Genomic DNA, 20,848 nt, shown 5'->3' with positions numbered 1-20,848 from the left:
CAGGATTTATGAGTTAAGAGAAGCAGGGAGACACATTAAGTCACCCTGTCCAACCCCTGACTTGCCATGGGAACACACACAAGAGTCTCGGAAGAGTCTAGGAAGAACAGTTTTCCCTGGGTTCCCAAGCAAGGTACCTTTTGGGGTCCAATAAATGGACTCCATTTAGCAATTCATCTTCAGATAGAGGTCCTCTAAACCAATTGCTGTCCAGAAGAGGCAGCTTTTGCCATTCCAACAAGATGAAAACACAGGATTGCATAGCAAGAGTCTGCTGAAGCCCCCAGTAGTCGAAATTAGGTATTTCCCCTTTTTGCTCAGCAAAGGTTCTACTCCAAATGATGGAATTAATACTATTTTCCTAACTGTATGCATCAGTTGTGTGATCTTTGAAATGTATGCACTGCTCTTCATAGGATGAAAGCTCATCAAAGCACACATTTTCATGCACCTTTTTCCAAACTGCACATAGAAACAGAGTGAATGAGAAGGGGTCTCCCAGGCCATCTAGTCTGACCCCTGGCTCTGGCTGGCTCCACTCATGACATGCCTACCGCCTCCTGTCCACCGCATTATTTTTGGTTGGCATATCATGTTGAGAACATGGAAATATATGTTCTTTGAGTGCACATGGCATCCAAGTCTGTGTTTGGTCCAGAAGGTAAAGCTGGGTAAATCCTGGTCAGATCGTCAAACCCACTCAAGAACCCTAAATGGGCTAACATGGTGGGAAAGCAATCCAATAAATAAATAAAATAAATTTTGCCAGCATCTCTACCTATTCCAGTTTTCTGAGGCATGTGGAATGATGGGCATTCCACTCTTTCCCCCTTCGGCCTCACACAACCAAAGTTTGGGGCCAGCCCTGGCACAATGAAACCCCAGGGTACCATCCCCCAACAACCCATGGGGCCTTGCAAGGGACCCGGCGCTGGCAGCCCCCTTGGGAGGTGGAAAGGTATCCCAGGCCGGTGCTGACTTCAGAATCCCGCCAACGGGGAGGCGATCGAGCCACCGCATCTCACCTGTGGCGTTACGGGGACAACGGACTGCTGCAGCCTCTCCAGCGGGGGTCTCTTTCCAAATCACAGAGGCAAAGCTATCTTCATCGCAGATTTCATGGGGCTCTTTTAAAAAGCAGAGAGAGACGGTGAGTCTGGTACATTTGCTGCTCAAGAGAGAACTGGGGAAGCAAATGGGAAAAGGAAAGACAGAGAGACTCTCTTCTAGTTTTTAAAAAATCTTTTCACTCAGGTGCCCGGGTAACTGAAATGGCCATGGGCACAAAGGCATCTTGACTTGGGGAGGAGGGCTTTTACCGCTCTTTGAACCTTGGACCACTCCTCTGCCTGGAGAAGCAACAGGTTCCATGGCCCACTTTGGGATTCCCAGAGCCATCTGGGAGGCCACTGTGGCCAATACGAGGCAAAACTAGATGGACTGTCACTCCGATGCTTTTTATGTTTATACCCCTAAATGTTGCAATAGACAGAAGCTCATGAAAATGCCTGTAAATGGCTATATACGCTTCGATGCTGGAAAAGGGGAGAAGCAGTTGGAGGATGCAGAATATTAGCCTACAGCCAGCCTCTTTCCTGAGTAACAAAAACCTTTTGTGGAGAAGCTGTTTATGGAACATAAACCAGTGGAAGCTGCCACTGGGGTATTAAAACCATCTTTCATTTCCAAGCATATGGGGAGAAGGAAGGATCCATTTCACAGCTTTCAGTCACACGCTCTCCTTTATTGGGCATCTAAAACAACTTGAAAAGAGGCTGGGGGCACGTAGAAGGTGGGTGCGGATAGAACAGTATCAGCAAAGCTGAGGGTAGCTGTGGATTCAGCCCGACTGCTGCTTTGGGAATCCTCATCTCATTGAACTTGACACTAAACTAGGGAAGGTTCCACAGCGCTGGTAGAGAGATGGGCCGAAGAGACAGGAGGTGGACACGGTCCAGCTGTTGGTGAGCTGGAATCAATGCCATTGACCCCTGATGCAATCGGTTAGCATCTGTCCAGCAAAATTAACTCTGGGAGGTGACTTGCAAAGTGTCCAGTGCCGCGGCTGAAACAGAGAAAGGCACTTCGTGCGGGCTGAGCATCACTGCATAAGAGCCCTGACTCGCCTGACTCTGACCTCAGCACTTTAACGAGAAACACGATGAGGTCAAGAGTTGGGACAGGAAGGATGGATCTTGCCACGTGTGTGCCCCCCAGAGGTGTTGGGATGCCAACTCTGGGGATGATGGGGAGTGCAGTCCAAGACATTGGCAAGGTGCCTGGTTGGCATACGGTCACTCCAAATGTTCATGCGCTGTGTGGAGTCATGCTTTCACGGTTCTCTCCTGCTCGAAACTAAATTCCTGGGAAACAAAGCATGACTGCATATTAGGGATGCTTGTTAGCAATGCACCTCTCTACCTTGCCTGAGAGTGCTCAGGAGGGAATCTCATGATCCCTGTAAGTTTTAATATCTCTTTGTAACAGAAGCCTTTTTACAAAGGGAAACACACAGCACTGGGAGAATTTAACATCTAACCCAATTATACTCAATTGCTTTTTTTAAAAAACCCTTTTTTAAAAATCTGACTACATTAGTGATGCTCTCTTCTATCCATGCGCCTCCTGTCTAGGCCAAAAGAAGAATGCCGTCATTTTGAGACACCGAGCTGATGACTGGCGGATACGGGTCCTGTGTTCCCAAGCTCCCCAGCTTGAAAGTGGCCAGGGATTTTGGAGATGGGTGATCTGCAGGCAGGGTGGAGAAGTCAGAGGCAGGCTGGGAAAAGCCCAGGAGTAAAGGACAACGACAGAAAAATAAGTGTGTCCATCCCAGGTGAGGAAGGAAAAAGTTTTCAGAGACTGCAAATCTGGCATGGCAACGGATCAGCTCTCCAGCATCGCCTGATTTCTCAGTGCTGGAAGGTGGCTGGAAACAGCTCTCATTGCTCTCCCTGGCCAGCAGAACCAGTTGTCAAGGTGGCTGAGACGGAGCCTTATCCGGGGCCTCAGTGAGCCTAGCGGAGTGGGATTCTTCCCACCAGCTTTGCATCTTCTCGGTGTGCTCCGGCAGAGTTTTTCCAGGTATTCCATGGCCCTTTGCAACCTGGTGTGGTCCATCAGTAGAACCGGTGGTTATGCACCACGATGAGTTCACACGACACAATGCAATTCCACTAGCATCCAAGGAGTATCCAGAGCACGGACTGGTTCAGTCTCATTGGGTCCATTTCGGAGGCTGCGTCCAGCATTAAGCGCTTGGTGATGCCGTTGGAGTGACACATAGGTGGGAGCTGGCTTTATTTGCCTCCCATGGTGAACAGCAGCAGGAAAGGATGCTCAGTGCGCAACGTGTCTCCACCTTGTGATCAGGACGAATTCACAGCAGGGGGCAAGCAAGGAGGGGTGCTGGTGACACCTGTGGACCAAGGCCCTCCCCTGCGGCAGCCACTCACCTGGGCACCGTTTCTCACTGCACTGCTTGTATTCGTCCTTGGGGCCCTGGCACACCTCTCCTCCGAAGAAAGGGCCATAGCAGGTGCGGTCCCGCTTCTGGGTTCCCCCTCCGCAAGTGGCGGTGCAGCTTCCCCAGGGACCCCATGCTTGCCACCTTCCATCCACTGTGGGAGAAGGAGACAGAAACCCAGACATGAGCGTGTTTCCAAAATGGGCATCTTTACCCATGTTCCTTTCCCCATTGGGAGGGCAAGTTCAGGAACATGCAGACTTTCTTCAGAATAATACGCTCGGGTTTGTGTTTGAGAGATGGAGGCCTCCACACTGGAAAAGTGAAGAACCACCCACCGATGAACTGATTCTAAAAAAGATCCTGGACTGTGTAGAAATGGATAGACTGACTTTGTCATTGAAGGAGAAAGAAGATGCTGACTTCTATCAAACTTGGGACCTTTTTTATTATTGGCTAGAGAAACGGGACTTCGCATAGATTTAAATATGTTTTTAAAGTTATCATAAATGGAAAAAGAAGGGTGTGGGAGCTGACCCAGTGGGCTCGATGTTTTTGATGATGGATGTTGTTTGTAGTTTTGTATTTTTGCTTTGTTTTTTAGGATTATAATTTCAAATAAAACTTATTTTAAAAAAGAGAGATGGAGGCCTGGGGAATAAAGGGGGAAAATCACTTTAAACATCATTTGTTTTTATTTTTTTTCTGAACAAATCAGGAGAAAACCTTGCAATTTTGTTTCTTTGACTGTGCAATATAAGCAAAAATAAAATGGCACAATTAGAGAAGAAAAAGGGATGTCATGAGTGGAGCCAGCTGGAACAGGGGTCAGACTAGATGGCCTGGGGGACCCCTTCTGACTAACTCTCTTTCTCTGTTTCTCTGTTTCTACCCTGTATGGGAGGTCACGACTGGTGAGCTCCACGGCTGGGTGGGGACTGCAGCTCCGACCCACAGTTTCCCAGACCAACACTCCATCTACTGTATTATGCCGGGTCTCTGCAGTCAGGATTTTCCTTTGTAATTGTTTAACTGCTCCGGGATTCCACAGAGAAGAGCAACAGGCCAGTATTTAAGGAAGGAGCATGCAATGGCAAGTGGGGCCCCAGGAAGCGGCAGCAGCAAGCCAAGGAGCTTCTCCGGTAGAATGCAGGGTGCTAGGAGTTCATCTCTTCGCATGCCTCAGCTGGAGTAGGGGGCTTGCTGTGCCAATCAGAGATGACACCCCAAAAGCACCCACAGAATGAGCTTCTCCCCTGGATGATTGCTGCAGGACAGGGAGGTTTCCAGAAATACGCCCCTGCCTGTGGAAGGGGTTCTGGGACTCACTCTGGGAGACAGTGTTTGCATCTCATGGCCACTAGGTGGCACTGCATTGAGTTGTGTCTGGGAGGAGTCTGAAGAGTCCTGTTTGAGACCGAACATTGGAATCCCACCCAAATATGCTGACTCCAGTATCCCTTGGAGCCTTTCATGGTAGATGGTGATGGTGATGGAGGAAGGGGAAGAGGAAGAGGAAGAGGACAATGCTGGTTTGGCGTCGGCAACATGGTGTGTGCAGCTCCACCGAGAGCACAGGAGCTGAATCGCTTTCCAGTCGAAGGCCAAATTCCATTGTGAGGAGGCTCGGGGTGGGGGACCCCCCCCCAGTTGTGGGCTGGAGCCAAAGGCAACCTGCAATGCCACCTGCTCCTGCTTGAAACTCCTGCTGCCATCGCCTGGGGTGGGCCACTTCAGACTGCCAGAATGGCAATGGAGGGCAGAGGGAGGCCACGCTGGTCCATGGCTGGGAGGAAGTGGGTGGGATGGGGAAGGGAGCACAGCCACCTGTGGGGCCCCAGGGGTGCGACTGGGGCACCAAGCTGGGCTCTTGGCCTGTGATGCTGGACCCCTGGTTAGGAGGGTGAGCTGTTGGGGATGAGAGAGGACGGTGTTTCTGCTGTGCACTTCAGGGCCAGGGCGACACGGACTCTTCGGATGGGGAGGGCGAGGCCTGGGAAGTGGGGTCCCCAGATATCGAGATGGTGGAGGAGGGAGGGCTTATCTGAAGCCTGCCCTCTCCAGGTGTTCAGGCAGGCCCAGAGAATAGCCAGAGGGGTGCAGGACAAGAGCCAAATGGCTTCCTATGATCCTTGACCTCCCGATGTGGCCTCGGGAGAGAAGGTCAGGCCAGCTAGGGGGGCTGCATATGGCTAGCTGGCTTGCCAGTTCCAGAAGGGCCCTCCCAGGGGTTGGGGTCCAGGGTTGCCCAAAGGAAGGATGCTTGGAAGTAATTCCTAGTGTGGGTTCAACAAATCACTCTTTGCATGCTCAGAGATGCTTTCTTGGCTGGGTATATTAGGCAGGGTGCACATTGGAGAAGAAAGAGTTTTTTTTCCAAAGAAACGTCTGTTGTTCTGAAAGAAGGGCCTTTTCTGCTGTGACCTACGCTCCCCAGAGAGGTTCGCCTGGCACCAACACTGTATTCTTTTCGGCACCAGGCCAAAACCTTTTGATTTTCCCTATATTTGAAGGTTTAATTCTTATTTTCACTGGGTTTTTATAGATGTGATGCTGTGCTGTGCTTTATTTTACTGTGAGACCGTCTTGAATAGGACGGCAAAGTAAAAACAGATAAAACAAAGAAATGAGATGGGGGAACCAAGCTCCCGAGCCAGGCATGAAGGTCAGACAGCATAAGCGAGTTGGCCGACAGGCCGTATCTCCCCCATACGGAGAAGCAACACCATCCCCTCCTCCCAGCCACCCCCGACCTTGAAGGGCCGCCTACTCACCTGGGCACTGCCGCAAGAAGCAGTCCCGGGTCTCCACCCACTGGCCCTGGCACTCGGCTCCGCCGTACGACGGCCCGTTGCACTCGCGGGTCCGCTGCTGGGTGCCGTTGGAGCAGGTGGTGGAACAGGAGCTCCAGCTTGACCACTCGTTCCAGTTGCCGTCCACTGAGTGGCCCAAAGAAGGAAAGGAGGAAAGGCAGAATGTGAAAACCGCTTTTGCAGGGGGTGGCAGCCGGCCCACCCGCATGGTGCCGAGCCATCCCCGGCCAAGCCGTCCCTGCTTTCTGGCGGAAGGACGCACACACAATGGAAAAGGCACCTTTCCCCCATGGATCAGGGGACCCTGCAGCATCCTTGGACAACTAATTTCGGCAGAAGGGTGTGCATCACCTTGCAAGGACTGTACAGAAACTCTGACAGGAAGCAAGGCCGAAAGTGGGTGAAACCAGCCATACCTTGTCCTCTCTTTTTGCTTTTTCTCTTTTCCCTTCTCTTCCCGACCCCTTTTTCTCTTGCCCTCTCCTTGTCCTTTTCTCTCTCTCTTCCCCTTCCCTCTCCCTTTGCCTCCTTTCTTGTCTTTCTTCCTTCCACTTCCCTTTGCCCTCTTCTGCTCTCCAAATGAGAATTACACTTAAGGAAAAAAGCCTTTAAAATCAGCCTGAACGATACGTATAATTATAAATTTGCTTAAGTTCGTAATCCTAACAGTCATGCGAAGACAGCAGGTGACCTGAGGTGGGGGACATGCTGGGAAGGAAGCATGCTTAGAAAAGGGACCCTGCCACACCAGTCAACTTCGCAGGTAGAGAGTGGACCTGTGCGGTGGAGGCTGAGGGCCCAGTGCAAAGCCTTTCCAGCCTGGAAGTTCTGCACCCCAACATTATCCTGACTAACTCTCTCCTCCACAGGGGAAGCTCTGGTCCAGCTCTTCAGCTTCCTTCTCACCTTTTAGTAACATGGCCCAAAAGATGATTGCTTTCATTCACCCTGGTCTGATCCTGACGCAGAAGAATCTAATTCTGACGTTTCTCCTTGGGGGAGTTACAAAATGGGAATCCCTTATTATTTTGTCAATTTAGGTTCCTAGCTTGCACTACAAGACAATTTGGACCTGTGGAAGTGGACCAGAGCATCAAAGGAAAGAATTTCAGCTCTCTGTGCTGCAGAAAGGCTGTGTCCAACCCTGGAAAATAGCTACAAGGAAGAATAGTGGCCATCAAAGCAAGGGCAAATCTTGGTGCTTGTTCTCCAGGTGAGCACAATATTCCATAGACCAGCACTGACAGGACAAATAAAACTGGACAGATGCCAAAGGAAGGGCGTGAATAACTTCCTTGTTTCATCTCAGCAGGCAGGGATGATAAATTGGGCAGATTCTCCAGCCACCCAAAGAGACAGCTAAGATAAGCATCCAGCGGATTTAGAGGGAAGCTTTCATGGTGAAAAACACACTGGCAAGAAAGGACAAAGCATGTTTATATAAAAGCAATTTACTGAATCCCCAGGGCTGTTTCCCCCCACCGCACCCACCCCCCATTTCAAAGTCAAAGCTGCCTCGATTTTGACATAATCCTGATGACTGAAGGTTCAGCACCTCGTTCCACAATTGGCACTGTCAGGGCTAATGTTCTCACACCACCGAGGTGTCTCGGGGAGTTTCTCAGAATGAAAGCTCCTTGGGTCCAACTTTCAAGCATTCCTGCTGGACATTTCTAAAATTCCAAAGGATCCTGCCAGTACAAAGCCAGCTTGTTAACAGAAATAAGTTATGGAGTGCTCAAGTCAGAATTAGCAGCTATAATTTATCATTTCACCAGCAAAGAAAAAGAAGGGGGTGGGTTTATGCAAATTACAGGTTATGAATGAAATATGGCTTTTTTTCTTTCTTTCATTAGAGCGATACATCTTGAGATACTTCCTGACACGACAGACCCACTCTAATTATTTCTGGAAACCTTCAGCTCATTAGCAGAAGACTCATTATCTCTCGAGTCCGAGCATCAACTTGCAACAAACTGCCAGGCAATTAGGAACTCAGAGATCATGGTGGCCGGCCTCAGGCTCCTTCCAAGAGTGGAAGCCCTACGGATCAATCCGGGGTCTCAGTGTCCTGCAAACCAAACCAGGGAAGAAACAGGCTGTGGGTAGACATGGCTTGGGCCAAGCCAGAAGACTAAAAGGGTGTCAAGAGTTGCCAGCTTCTGCCTCGTAATCGTCAACATCTCAACCACCCTTGCCCAACCTGGGGCCTTCCAGATGTGCTGAACTGCAACTCCCATCAGCCCTGTTGTGCTTGCCCATTAGCCATGCTGGCTGAGATCTTCGGAGATGAAGCCCAGCACATCTGGACATTAGCTTGGGGAAAGCTCGAAGTCTTGCTGGTTGCAGACATCAGGAAGGCCCTTGCAAGACAAACACTAAGGTCAGTTTAGTCCATCTTCCTCCATCTCATGCTGGTCAGATGATAAATATGGCACCCGCTTGCAGATATGCCCTGAGCTACAGCGAGGCCACTTTGAATCCAAAGCCATCAGCTCAAGCCATAGCACAGCTCAGGGCCACGATACCTGATGGAACACCTCTCCTGACCGCATCCGTCTGGACACTCTGATCATGATCTGGGGCCTGCCTCTAGCTGGCACCTCCAAGCAAGGCCGAGTTGCTGACCTCAAGGAAAAGGGCCTCTTCAGTAGTGGCCCCACATTTATGGAATGAACTCCCCACTGAAGCCCACCTGGTGCCAATTGCACTATCTTTTTGGTGCCAGGTAAAGACTGCCCTCTACTGCAGGGCATTCAGTTCGCTTACTGGGGCTTGTGAATTGCTAAACAGATCCTAAGATTTTCTTTAAGTTATCGCAAGTTTGGCATCTGTTTTAAATATGGTTGTAAATTTCATATGGTAAGCTTTCTAATGATGTGTTCTTAAGGTGCATCTCATACTGCATTTTAACATGCTGTTGCAAACTTCCGGAGAGCCTTGCTTATTGGTCAGTAAAGAAAATAAATAACTAAGAACAAGCCAAAGTGGTAGCACAGCTTCCTCTTTCCATGACATGGATGCTCGTTGCCAGTATTGCCTCTTCTTGTCACAGGTCCACCACGATCTGGCATCGGCAGGAAACAGAAACAGATCCGGGGCAGGGCAGGACTGAATGGAAGACAAGCCCAGCTCAGTTTCCAACAGCTCCCATGGAAACGAAGATCTCTCTAAGTTAAGCATCTTGCCCCAAACATGGGGGTCATCAGGCACAGGGGAAAGGTTGAAACTCTACCACCCCCAGATGTCTTGAAGAGCACCCCTTCCTGTTGCCAAATAAAGGACCGACCAGATTCCAGCTAGAGACCAGGAAAAATCCCCTGACTGGTTGAGCAGTACAGCAAGGAAACGCATGACCTAGGGAGGTGGTGGGCTCTCCCACACATTCAAGACGCAGCCATCTGGGAGGGATGGTTTAACCAGGAGTCCTGCACCCAGCAGGGGGTTGGACACACTGGCCTTCTGGCCCTTTCCAACTCTGCTCTTCTATGATTCCATGAACGATGCATCCCTTCTCTGGGAGTAATGAAAGCACTGCACTTGAGGGCCACCGCAGACGCTTCCCATCCACAGCTAGCCTGCGGCTGCAGAGAACCTAAGAAGAAGGACAGGATGCACAACTGTTTTGTTCTACAGACCTCTGCAGTGCTCCCTTGTCCTGTCCATCTTAAAAGGCCAGCGTTCATCAATTTAATTAAAATCCAGGGTGATGGTGACAAAACAGAGAAATCAGCACCGCTGCTGGTTGCCAGTCTTGACCCCCGAAAGGCACCATCAGCCTCACTGCACCAAATCAAACAACTGCCGGCCACTCACAACCTCAGCAGAGCTTTTGCTGCAATTAGACAAGCGCTACCCAACTTCTCCCTCCCTCCCTGCTCTTTTTCCAAAGAGCAACTCTTTATATTATATATCTAGATCTAATTCTGCTGTACACAGAGTTCTGCATTGCCCCTGCAATGGTGAGTTGTCATTGTTTGCAGTTATAAATCCCGGAGGCAATAAACGAGGCCGGCATGATGCTGAAGCGCTGAGTTGCTCTCAGCGCCACATCCCCCTCCCCCTCCACAGTTTGGTGCTCATTTGGCAGCTGATACCTTTGCATTCACCAGCGGATGTTAATTAGACCAGATGGAGCTTGCGATGGACTGCTTCCCCTTGGATTGCTCTTTTAACTGGTGCAGTGGGTTATTATAATCCCCCTCCCCCAAGTACAGTGAATTTGTGTTGGTGTTCAACCCATGGCTGCCTCTGTTGGTTTTTGAGAGACTGAGTTCTGTCCAAAAAGTTTCCAAACCAGCTGCAGCCATCTCCAAGTGACAATCTTGGGGGGGATATACCTTAAAATATGGAGAAAGGTGGAAAAAGAGAAAATGCAGCTCAGCCATGTTTTCCTTCTTTGTCTGAGCTGTTTCACCCACAGTCTTAATGGCTCTTTCAACTCAGAGACTGGCTCCCAATCCTAGGTTGTTTGTCTTCTCCAGCTTGATGAAGCTTGGCTAATTTTTTGAGACATCTATAGCTCTTTCTCCTCTAGCCACTTCTAATCTGGTAGCATTGCTCCTTGAGGGTTCTGGGAAGGGTTCCCTTGCTCTCTGTTTGCCCATGATTTGATAGCATAGCTTGTTCGGTGAGAAATCGGTTGTCCAGGGAAGCCACAATGCTTCCCTGCAGCATTCAGGACTGCCCTCGGAACTCTGAAATCCTACAGTAATAGCATGGCAGCTGAGAATTCCTTCCCAGCTATTCCCTTTACAGCCCAACAGGAGATGTCGAAAGAGCAGTTGCTGTTAATTTTAGAGACTGATGTTAGGGCTGACCTGTAATGTCCATCATCTCCATCTGATTCTTGGGTGCAGAATGGGCGAGAATTTTATGTTGCTTGCTCTATTGTCCTGGATTGTTTCCATATGTTTTGTGGAAAGGGGGTGTTTATAGTGGGAGAGACAGTGGAACATGAAGAAGGAGAAACGAAACTGCTGGAACAGTGTTTGAGATTCTGCGGCTTTCCAAATTGGCTTTGCTTTTGTGTAGTTGAGCTGTCTTTGCCAGTGCCACTAAGCACCCCTATCCCCAAGCTGTCATGAAAGCATTTGGGAACATCATCCCAGCCTAATCACCCCTGTTGGCTAGAGGGTACCCAAGCCCCCCATTCCCAAAGTCAGTTGAAATGTGGCTCCCAAATTCAGCTGAACTTTCCTTGCTTTGGCCAAGTTCATTATCACCCTAATTGCAATGAAACGTGAGTCTTCACTGTTAGGGCAAATAGGGTGTGCCTGATTCTTTTCTACCCTATACTGTTCTGTTGGGGCTTGGGGCTCATGAGGGGAAAGTGGAAGCAGTCTAGCAGAGCCACTTCCAGCTCAGTCAGGTTAGTCAGTTCTCTTTAAGCTGGATGAACAGCTCCCAGGGAGCTTTGCTTCTTGAACTGCAGAGATGTTGCCTCAGCAGAGAGCTGAGGCCACCTGAGGCCTTATGTAGGCCTGTGCCACAGTTACTCCCCGCACTTGCAAGAGCTTCTATAGAAGGTCCCTTTCAGGCTTTGCAATTGCTGACTTCCATGAGGGAGAGAGGATGAAGTTGTTTCTGTGGCTCCATGTTCTGTGTCTTTGGAAGGAGGAGGGCCACATCTTCATATGGGGAGGACACAAGAGCCAGTGCTGATTTCTCCTCCCTGAGAGGGGAAGTCTTTTTGTCCTCCTAAACCATGTTTTCTCAGGGCATTGCAAGAGTCAGGCTCAGAAGCAATGCCACGCTCCTTTACCCTTTCCACCTTCTTTTCCCCTCCTCCTCTTCAATTCCAGGTTTAGCAGGAATTAATTCCTGAACCAAAAGATGTAATTCGCCACACATTTCAGACCCCACATTCACGTGGACCTCTCTATCCTCTTTGTCACTACCCAGCACTTATGCATTGATAATACGCAACAAAAAAGCAAGCTGGATACAACCGTACATGCGATTGCAGTGAGATCCTTTTTTTGCATCGTTTGCTTGTATTCCTGCACATCAGAAAAACACTGCTTGATGCAACCAGATGCATTATCACGTCAAGACTACGGCATATGTGATGCTATCCCCAGGCATATACGTATTTGGCTATGTTGAGGGAATAAACAATGAACACTGTGGCAAGCAGTGCATGCACATTTCTTTGTACAAAAGCCAGAAATTAAAACGAAACTAGGAGAGCAAATTCAGACTTGGACAATGGAAACAATTCTCTAGGGAGGTTGTGGGCTTTCCTACACTAGAGGAGAGTCATCTGGGAGGGATTTTACAGTCATCTGAGGGGTTTTACTTGGAGTCCAGGGAGGAATTCATCTGAGGAGCTGTTTAGACTCAAACCAACTCACCACCCTGCTAGTTCATTGCAAATGGCAAATTCTGTTAGCATCCTTGTCCAATGAAAGTATTTCTCCTCAAGGAACTGGTGGGGAAAGTTTCTTTGCCAACTTACCTGGGCAGAGTGCAATATTGCAGAACTTGGTTTGTTTCTCAGGCCCCTCACAAGGGTTGCCCCCAAACTGAGGGGGTTTGCAAGTCCGGGTGCGATCCCTGTAGCCTCTCCCACAGGTGGATGAGCACAGACTCCAAGGGGACCACTCGTCCCACGTCCCGTGAACTGGAATGAAAGCAGGGAATCGTAACTAACCGTGGCCGCTTTCTCACTCCCCCCCCCCCCCACACCATTTCTTTGCTCCAGTTTAAGTTTCAGGTTTCGCTTCATGAAATTGTACAGGGACCGTCTCAGGTCGAGCCATCCAACAAATACAGCTTGCCCCGGAGGATTCCCCAGCCTAGCAGCCCCTCGTCAGTAGCAGTAGTTGCTGTTGCATAATAAAATTAGCTGCTTTAGCCCTTTCCTAGAGTAGCACACCGATTACCGCTGTGGAACAGTGACCAAGAGCACCACACAAGGACACCCACAGAAAGCAGCATTTAGACCCTTTGCATGCATGGATCTTTTGAAATTCTCCCTCTGTGCAAGAAGGAAATAAATTTTCTCTCCAAACTTCCAGGCCTTGACAAAGCATGATGTGAAGAGCTAAGGCAAGATCTGTACCACCATATAGCAATATAAAATAGGGTGTTTGTATAAAATCCCATCTACTGGTAGGTCCAGTCACTGCAGTCTCTGCTCTCTGGTCTAAACCATCCATCAGGGCAAGCAACTCCAACTGAGAACCTCTGGAGACATCCAAAACCTGGGGCTTAGCTAACAGCACAACAGCAGCAAGAGCTGCTGAGATCAGTAAGGGTTACTTTTAGAAAGAGGTCATGGAAATTCACAAAGATGGAACCTCTCAAGCACCCTTACCTCCAAACCCTTGTTTTCTCGCATGTTTAAAATAATAGAAACAGAGAAACAGAGCAAGTCAGAAGGGGTCTCCCAGGTCATCTAGTCTGACTCCCAGCTCCAGCCGGTTCTACTCACAACATGCCCACCATGTGGACATCCAGCCTATCTTTGAACACCCTCACCGATGGGGCCTCAACCACCTCCCGGGGAAGTCCATTCCACACCCTTGGGGTCCTGACTGTCAGGAAGTGCTTCCTGACATCCAAATGGAACCTTGGTTCCCTGAGCTTTGCTCTGTTGGAACGCATCCTGCCTTCCTACATAATATTTTGATGTATTTTGTAACAGCACACCCGGAGAACAATATCTTTTTCTTCTTAGGTATGTGAAGGGGTTTGGGAAGTTTTGCAAGAGGCAAACCAGTGTCTTTCCAGGGATGACTGCAAGAAGTTTTCTGGGGGTGGGGATGAAGCTGCACAGTGGTTTGTGACTAATTCATGCACACAGTGCACACCACTGGAAGACACTTGTGAGCTTTCCTTGTGAGTGTCCTTAGAGGCTTAGCACCACTGTGGTTCCTAGGAATGCAGACGGGAGTTCAGTTCGAGAAGACTCACAGACTTTAAAAGAACTTTACTTAGAAATGGGGATGAATACACAATCATGTTGTTGCTGTTGTGATGTGCCATCAAGTCATAGCCAATATACAGCCACCGTATGATTGAAAGCTCTCCAAAATGCCCTGACTTTGGCAGCTGTGCTTAGCTCTTCTAAGGTAAGGACTGTGGCTTCCTGGTTGGGGTCCATCCATACAACACAAACACAGGAGCAACAAAAAAGCCACAAATGCACAAACACAGTGCAGCTGTTGCGAGGGTATCAGAGAAGGCATCACTGCCCTTGTCATTATATCAAGGACCCACATGGCTCCTGCTGGAATGATTCCTTTCATCTTGGAAGCATGGGGAGCGCCTTCTGGAAGAGTCTTTCCCATCCTGGTGCCTTTCAGATACGTTGGACTGCATCAAGTCCCAGCAGCACTCCAGAGCACTGGGCATGTGGGCTGGACTTTACGGGAATAGAAGTCCAAAAGAGCTAAAGGGTACCAGGTGGACGACAGGCACTCTAGGGAAGAGTGAAGTGGAGCCCGTGGGGAAGGTCTTTAGCGGCAGAAAGAGACATGACTCCAGGTTTTTCCAGGTTCTAGGGTGAGCCTGGACTATTCACTCTCCTTTGCACATCATGTTCATGCCACTTCTTCATGACCTGAATTCTGAACAACAGCATGTTCTTTTGAAATGCACATTTTTCCTTGTATAGGATTGCATTTTTAAAGCCCTGATAGTACCAGGGAACAGGTCTACAGATCTGGTGACTAACACAGAAACATAAAAACTGAGCGAGTCAGAAGGGGCTTCCCAGGCCATCTAGTCTGACCCCCGGCTCCAGCCGGCTCCGCTCATGGCGTGCCCACCATGTGCATGTCTAGCCTATCCTTGAACACCCGCACCGATGGGGGCTCAACCACATCCCAGGCAAGCCCACTCCACACCCTCGGGGTCCTGACTGTCAGGAAGTGCTGGTGTAGTCTCTGCTGCCTCCAAAATTGTTAAATAAAATACAATTAAAAACAGTGTCTGGAGCAGCTGCTCTGAAGCTTTTCCCTGCTTTTAGTCCTCTGCAGCTCCTACAGGATGCAAGGAGAGTCACTATTTGCTTGAAATTAAGTCAGTGCTTCTTTTCCTTCTGGTTCTCCAGTCGGCTTTTCGCCCTGGTGTTGGACCTCCCAGCATTTCCCACCCTTGATATGCAGGTTGCAGAATCCCTTGTTGCAGAACTGGGTGTGCTTGTATCTATCCGTGTGTGAGAGAACACCCTGCCCTGTTGCTGGGGGAAGAGGGGACGGTCATCACCTGGGCAGACAGCGGAATTGTTGCATTGCCGTTGCTCCCGGAGGGGGCCGCTGCACTGGGTGCTGTAGGAATACGACACGCAGAACCTCGTCCGAGTCTGCCAGCCCTCCCCACAGGTGGTCGAGCACACGCTCCAGGGGGACCACTCCTCGGCCGCTGGATCACCTGTTGGAGTGCAGAGCACAGGAAGCTGCTTCAGGCCGAGCCCGTGCCTACTTGGACTGGCAGTGGCTGCAGACCATGTGTGTCACAGGGGTCCCCTTTCCCCAGGCGCCATCGCTATAGGAAATCTGCAAGTGTTGCCTGTGTTCCCATCACAACTCAGCACTTACATTTTAGGGCACAATCCAGGGCATTGTTAGACCAGAAGGAGAAGGGGAACATGGTGGAGAGAGAGGAGAAGGGGAACATGGTGGAGAGAGAAGGAGAAGGAGAACATGGTGGAGAGAGGAGGAGGAGGAGAACATGGTGGAGAGAGGAGGAGGAGAACATGGTGGAGATGGTGATGGAGGAGGAGAAAACTTATAGGATTCTTCAGGCAGGTGGGGAATGCTAGGAACTGTAGGTCTTAGGGTTATTGTTGGTGGGTGGGTGGTGGGTGGGTGGGTTTCTTGTCTAAGCACACATTGGATGGGTTTCAATGGCAGGTCTTCCTTAGATGGGCTTTCACCAGGCATGCCCTCCTTGGAGAGCTCTCTCCTGCTTGGTACGGCAGGGGAGTTCCACCATGTTCAGTAAAGAAGACAACCAAGAGCTTAGGGACTAATGGAACCAGGGCCAGGGTGGGGGAGATGGACAGTGGTCTCTGGACGGCCATCTTCTGAGTTCACCCCCATAAAATCTTGAGTGTGTCGAATGTGACACCGGGTGCTTTGTGTATTCTGATGAGCCAGTGGACAAAAGGCCCTTCTAGCCAGCCAGAATAAATAGCATCAGATCTTTTTAGAGGCAGACCAAGCAACAGCACCTGCCACCACCAAGGGTTTTAGGGGGGCTGTTTGAGGAGGCCGGTACTTTTCTTGGACCAAGCATTCAATCCATCCCTACTGCAAACCCCCATCCTTCTGCTGCCACACCCCTGGGGACAATCCACACGTCCTATTCTTGACCCAGGTGCATCCTCAGAAGGTAAAGCGATAGTCCTATAAGGTGGGGGTGAGTTCTATGTGCTGGGAACTCCCTGTGAGGCACAAACATCCTCACCATTGAGCTAGGATTGGCTCCAGTATCCCTGGGGGATTCTGTCGTAACCAGGTTTTCCTGCCAGGCATACATGGATGAGATGGTCATGAACCTACTATGCTACCCGAACCATCTGCAGAATAAGGGATTTCCTCTGAGCCTCATTTGGACTCAGCATTTCCTTCATATAGACATCCAAGATCAAGGCAGGTTTACTAGCATGATAAATAATGCAATTCTTAAATTGAGTGGCCTCATGGAAAGACCACATACATGTTCTGGGCTGCTTCTGGAACTCTCCTAAGGGCCAATTTAACCGTGCAAAAGAAGCATGGAGTTTTCACAGCCTTCTATCACCACCCGGACTGCCTGTTTCCCGTGGGTTAAAGTTCACATGCTGCATTTTCTGTCGATTAAATATCTGAGGAGCCCTTTCTCGGATTGTTTTCGTGATCCAGGTATCTTGGGCTATGCTTGTGCCAAACACCAGCTTCCCAGCTTGCATGGGAATAGTTAATTCTGTTGAGGCAGTCTCTGAGTACCCTGTTTCACTGAGTCTGTATTTTACTGAGAAGTACCTTGCAATTCTGCTAACCCTGTAAGTGAAGAATTTAATCTGAGCATAGACAGACAGATAATGGAGTTGATGTGGTTCTGCTTTTTCCTCTCCCTCTCTCCAGCCCCACAGCAAGAAACAGCAGAGGGTCTCTAGATGCTTCAAGGTGGCATACCTATTTGAGGAGCGGGGTATCCGTACTGTTGAAGCTCATCCATATCATCCCGTTTCCTGTTATCAGTAGATCTCAGCGACTGGCTCCGGGAATTGTAGTGTCCATTGGCTGAAACAGGGGTGGGAGGGTGGGGAAGGTCCAGAGTGAATAAACCCGGCACATATTCTGCATAGCCGTTTCCCCGTAAAGACTGATCTGAATAGAAAGCAGAGCAAAATGGAGCTTCCCGAGACCATCTCCTCCTCCTTCATCACCACTCTTGTGGGTCTCATGCAACGGCATAGGCAGTGAGAACAAGAACTCAAATGGCAAGAAGTGATCTGGTCCCTGAAGATGCATCTGTGGCATCCCCCCACATTTCCCATATACTAACCATTTTTCAATAGAAACACCCAAAAGCAAAGCATGTCCTGAATTTCTTCTTGAGTGAACCCTGCATTCCTAGCTCCGGAGAGATGTTGGAGTGGAGAGGACAGAATATTGGATCAGCCTGGCTGGCCAATTCGCCTCCCCTCTCCCCTGCATCCCTGAGATAAGCCAATTAGCTTGGAGAAAGAGATGTCAGGGGATAAGCAGCAGGAATGGGGATCACTGACAACATAAGGGTGCCCCCGCATCCATAACCTTGTAGGATAAATTCTGATTTGTGAACAGCCCTGTGAGTAGTACATTAGTTGTGTTAAGACTATATTCAATGGGTCTTTGAGCAAAGCACAAAGTCTTCAGTATCATCAAGGAAGCAAGAAATGGATTTGTTAATAACAATGGGGTGGGATTCTGAGGAGCTTTGATATTAGCGTAAGATTTTTGGCAGATTTTCTCAGCTGAAAGACAAGAGAGAGGACTCCTAGCACTTAACTTCATCTTGTTTCAACTGAGCATTTTTTACAATTAATACATAAAATAACAAATTAGGAGAAGAGTTCCAACGCTGGGTGAGAATTAAGAAACAAAAGCTGTCAGAAATGCATCAAAACAAACAATTCAGACAACATTGTACATTAAATGAAATTGCTTTTCCAAAATAATAAATGTACCAAAGCTTTCATGCAGAGAATAGAGACTTGTTTTCTTTGTTTGGGGATTGGATTATTTTGTTTGTCATAAATAGACCATGCAGTTGCTATCTAAATTATCACCACCGTAAAACAATAATGGAAAAGATACCCAATTATCACATTCCATAACCTGTTACAAACATGTTTCTTTTTTCCCATTGTTGCCTCTGATTAAACAGGTTGTCAGGTTTTCCAATTTAAAGAGAAAACCTGCATAATCTGTTCACTAAGACAGATATGGGAAGACTGAACACATTGAAAGAAGAATGACTGTTCCTTGAAACAACCTTCAAGTTGATTTTGGGGGAAAGCGAAAACGAAAGGAATCAACAGAAACCCTATTTTGTCTCCAGTGAGTAAAATTCACTGGCAGGTCCCAACATGTTACTTGGCAGGAAGCTAATCCCATCTGCCTTTCCATGCTCAGCACTTGGGTTCCACCTGATGAGACACTCCTAATGACTGATCTTGGTTTCTAATGAGTGGTGTGATTGCTTTCCACTCCCCTGCTAGCATTTTGGGTCTCAGCTGTCAGCGCCTTTTGCTAATTAAAGCTGAACAGGGCAAAAAGACTGAATTTTAAGAAGGTTTTATTCTTGCTACTACAACAACAAAAAACAATTATGACAACTGGCAGTCCCTAAAATCAGTCTTGGGTTTGCACAGTCTTGAACTGCTGCTGATGCAACCAGGTCATTACTTTTATGGGAAGTTTTTCTTAGGATGCAAAACTTAATTTTTAACTGCTCTTACATTCATTTTAACACCGTGAACCTGTCAATGGATTTCCGATGGATGCTACAAGCTGCAAAACCAGGGAAGTGCATTGTACAAAGAAGCTGTGTGAGAAAATTTGGGGGAACATAAGTGACTTGATCAAAGTTTTAGGATTTTAATTTCAATAGCAGCCCCTGATAAAGGAACGGTGTTTTTCTGAAATGCACTGGATGTCATAAGAGGCCATCAAGATTCTCTCTTGTTGTCACCACACGCACAAATGTTGTCCCCACTCATCCCTTTGGATCTCCTGGCATTAGCTCTATATTTCTGCTTGGCTTTGCTTCCTAGAAGAGTTTCTGTGCCTCCAACAGCTGCATCAGAAGCTTGTTGCTTCCATGGAATCTGGAGTACCTGAATTTCAGGGGGAACTTCTTTTGGTGGTCTCCATGGGGTGAGAGCCATGGGGTTAATAAAGACTGGGTTTCTCATCCAGGACTGGAACACCCTTCTTGGCATCCAGTCCTAGGAATGTTAGGTAGCAGGTGGAAATATTTGCCTTTTAAAGCAGGCGTCCATTCTAGTCTAGCCTAAAACCCAAAGGACCATTTGTCTCCCCTTGGGCCTCCCTATGCTCAAAGATCATCAGTAGAGCCTTCAGCAGGTTTTTCTGCCATGTGGAGTGCTGGGAAGGGCCTACTTGGTGTTGGCACAAAGCTTGTGGAATGCTCTCCCCAGGGAAGCTCTCCTCTGCCTACCTTAAGGCAAAGAACATATTTCTCAGGCTTTGTAATATTTGTTAGCAAAGCAAAGCAAAATTTTCCTGTTTCATAGAGTGCTATATTGTTTTGTTTCAGTATCGGTGCATGAATTCTGCCTGATTATCTTTCTAAAACTTTTTGCAAGTGCTCTTGGAACTACGGTTGGGGGCGTGAATCACAGCCACAGAGCGTTGAACCAAATTCAGGGGTGAATTCGCTTTCAGGAAAGCTCTTTGAGGCTCCGTCTGAGAAGCAGATGAGGGCAATGGCAAATGGAGAGGGACAGAAATGCCAGCAAATGAAAACTCCTGCTGATCAAAAGCAAGCCATAGAAGAAAGTGTGTCAGCCCTTCAGAAAACACTGGGGCAGATACCGCAGAAAAGCTGGGGAACCACCAAACGGTTGGTGGTCTAGGCAAAGAAGGAAGTACCCAGCAGTCAGGTTCTGTACGAATGCCAGGGCTCATTTTTCACTTGCCCAACTAGTGAAGCAAGTGTCCGATCTGCCACGGCACTTTTACGCATGGGAAGTTTCTGCTGCTGATCTTGCGAGAGGTCATCTGCCAGGAGAGGGATATTAAAAGCCTCATGGATGAATGGCAGTGGATCCCACACATGTCAAAGCGCCCGGCTCCTTCTGAGCTCAGGTTGGGCTGCAGCGGAAATGTGCTCGCCAGCCACCCCGACGCATGGAGTGGGGGGAGGGGGTGCTTGCTTCATCTGCTTGTACAGTTCTTGCAAAGGGGAGGTATTTCAGGGCACACGGGGGAGGCAGCAGGAATAGCTCAGGAGCGGGAGGGAACCCTTTGAATGTCAGGAAGGACATATGGATGTTTCTGCTCTTCCTGAAAGGCGCAGATTAAAGCAGCCAACCTTTGACGCGCACAGAACTTGGGCTGGCGCC

General features: G+C 48.8%; 1 protein-coding gene across 1 annotated transcript in view; it reads right to left on the bottom strand.

Moving 5' to 3' along the window:
- Window positions 1–17,603, bottom strand: part of ADGRB1 (adhesion G protein-coupled receptor B1) — a gene marked incomplete at its 5' end in the record, with an annotated part of 159,600 nt that extends 141,997 nt beyond the window's left edge. The window contains 6 exons of the mRNA XM_044453219.1: window positions 1,026–1,127; window positions 3,456–3,620; window positions 6,241–6,405; window positions 12,740–12,904; window positions 15,496–15,660; window positions 17,409–17,603. Coding sequence (XP_044309154.1) covers window positions 1,026–1,127; window positions 3,456–3,620; window positions 6,241–6,405; window positions 12,740–12,904; window positions 15,496–15,660; window positions 17,409–17,603 — 957 coding nt within the window. The remainder of the gene's footprint in view (window positions 1–1,025; window positions 1,128–3,455; window positions 3,621–6,240; window positions 6,406–12,739; window positions 12,905–15,495; window positions 15,661–17,408) is intronic.
- Between the last annotated feature and the right edge of the window lie 3,245 nt (window positions 17,604–20,848).

The sequence above is a fragment of the Varanus komodoensis genome, unplaced genomic scaffold (genome assembly GCF_004798865.1).
Source record: "Varanus komodoensis strain SLA01 unplaced genomic scaffold, ASM479886v1 scaffold78, whole genome shotgun sequence".
Taxonomy (NCBI): domain Eukaryota; kingdom Metazoa; phylum Chordata; class Lepidosauria; order Squamata; family Varanidae; genus Varanus; species Varanus komodoensis.
Note: the sequence above shows the minus strand (reverse complement) of the source record. Positions and strands in the feature narration are given on the sequence as shown.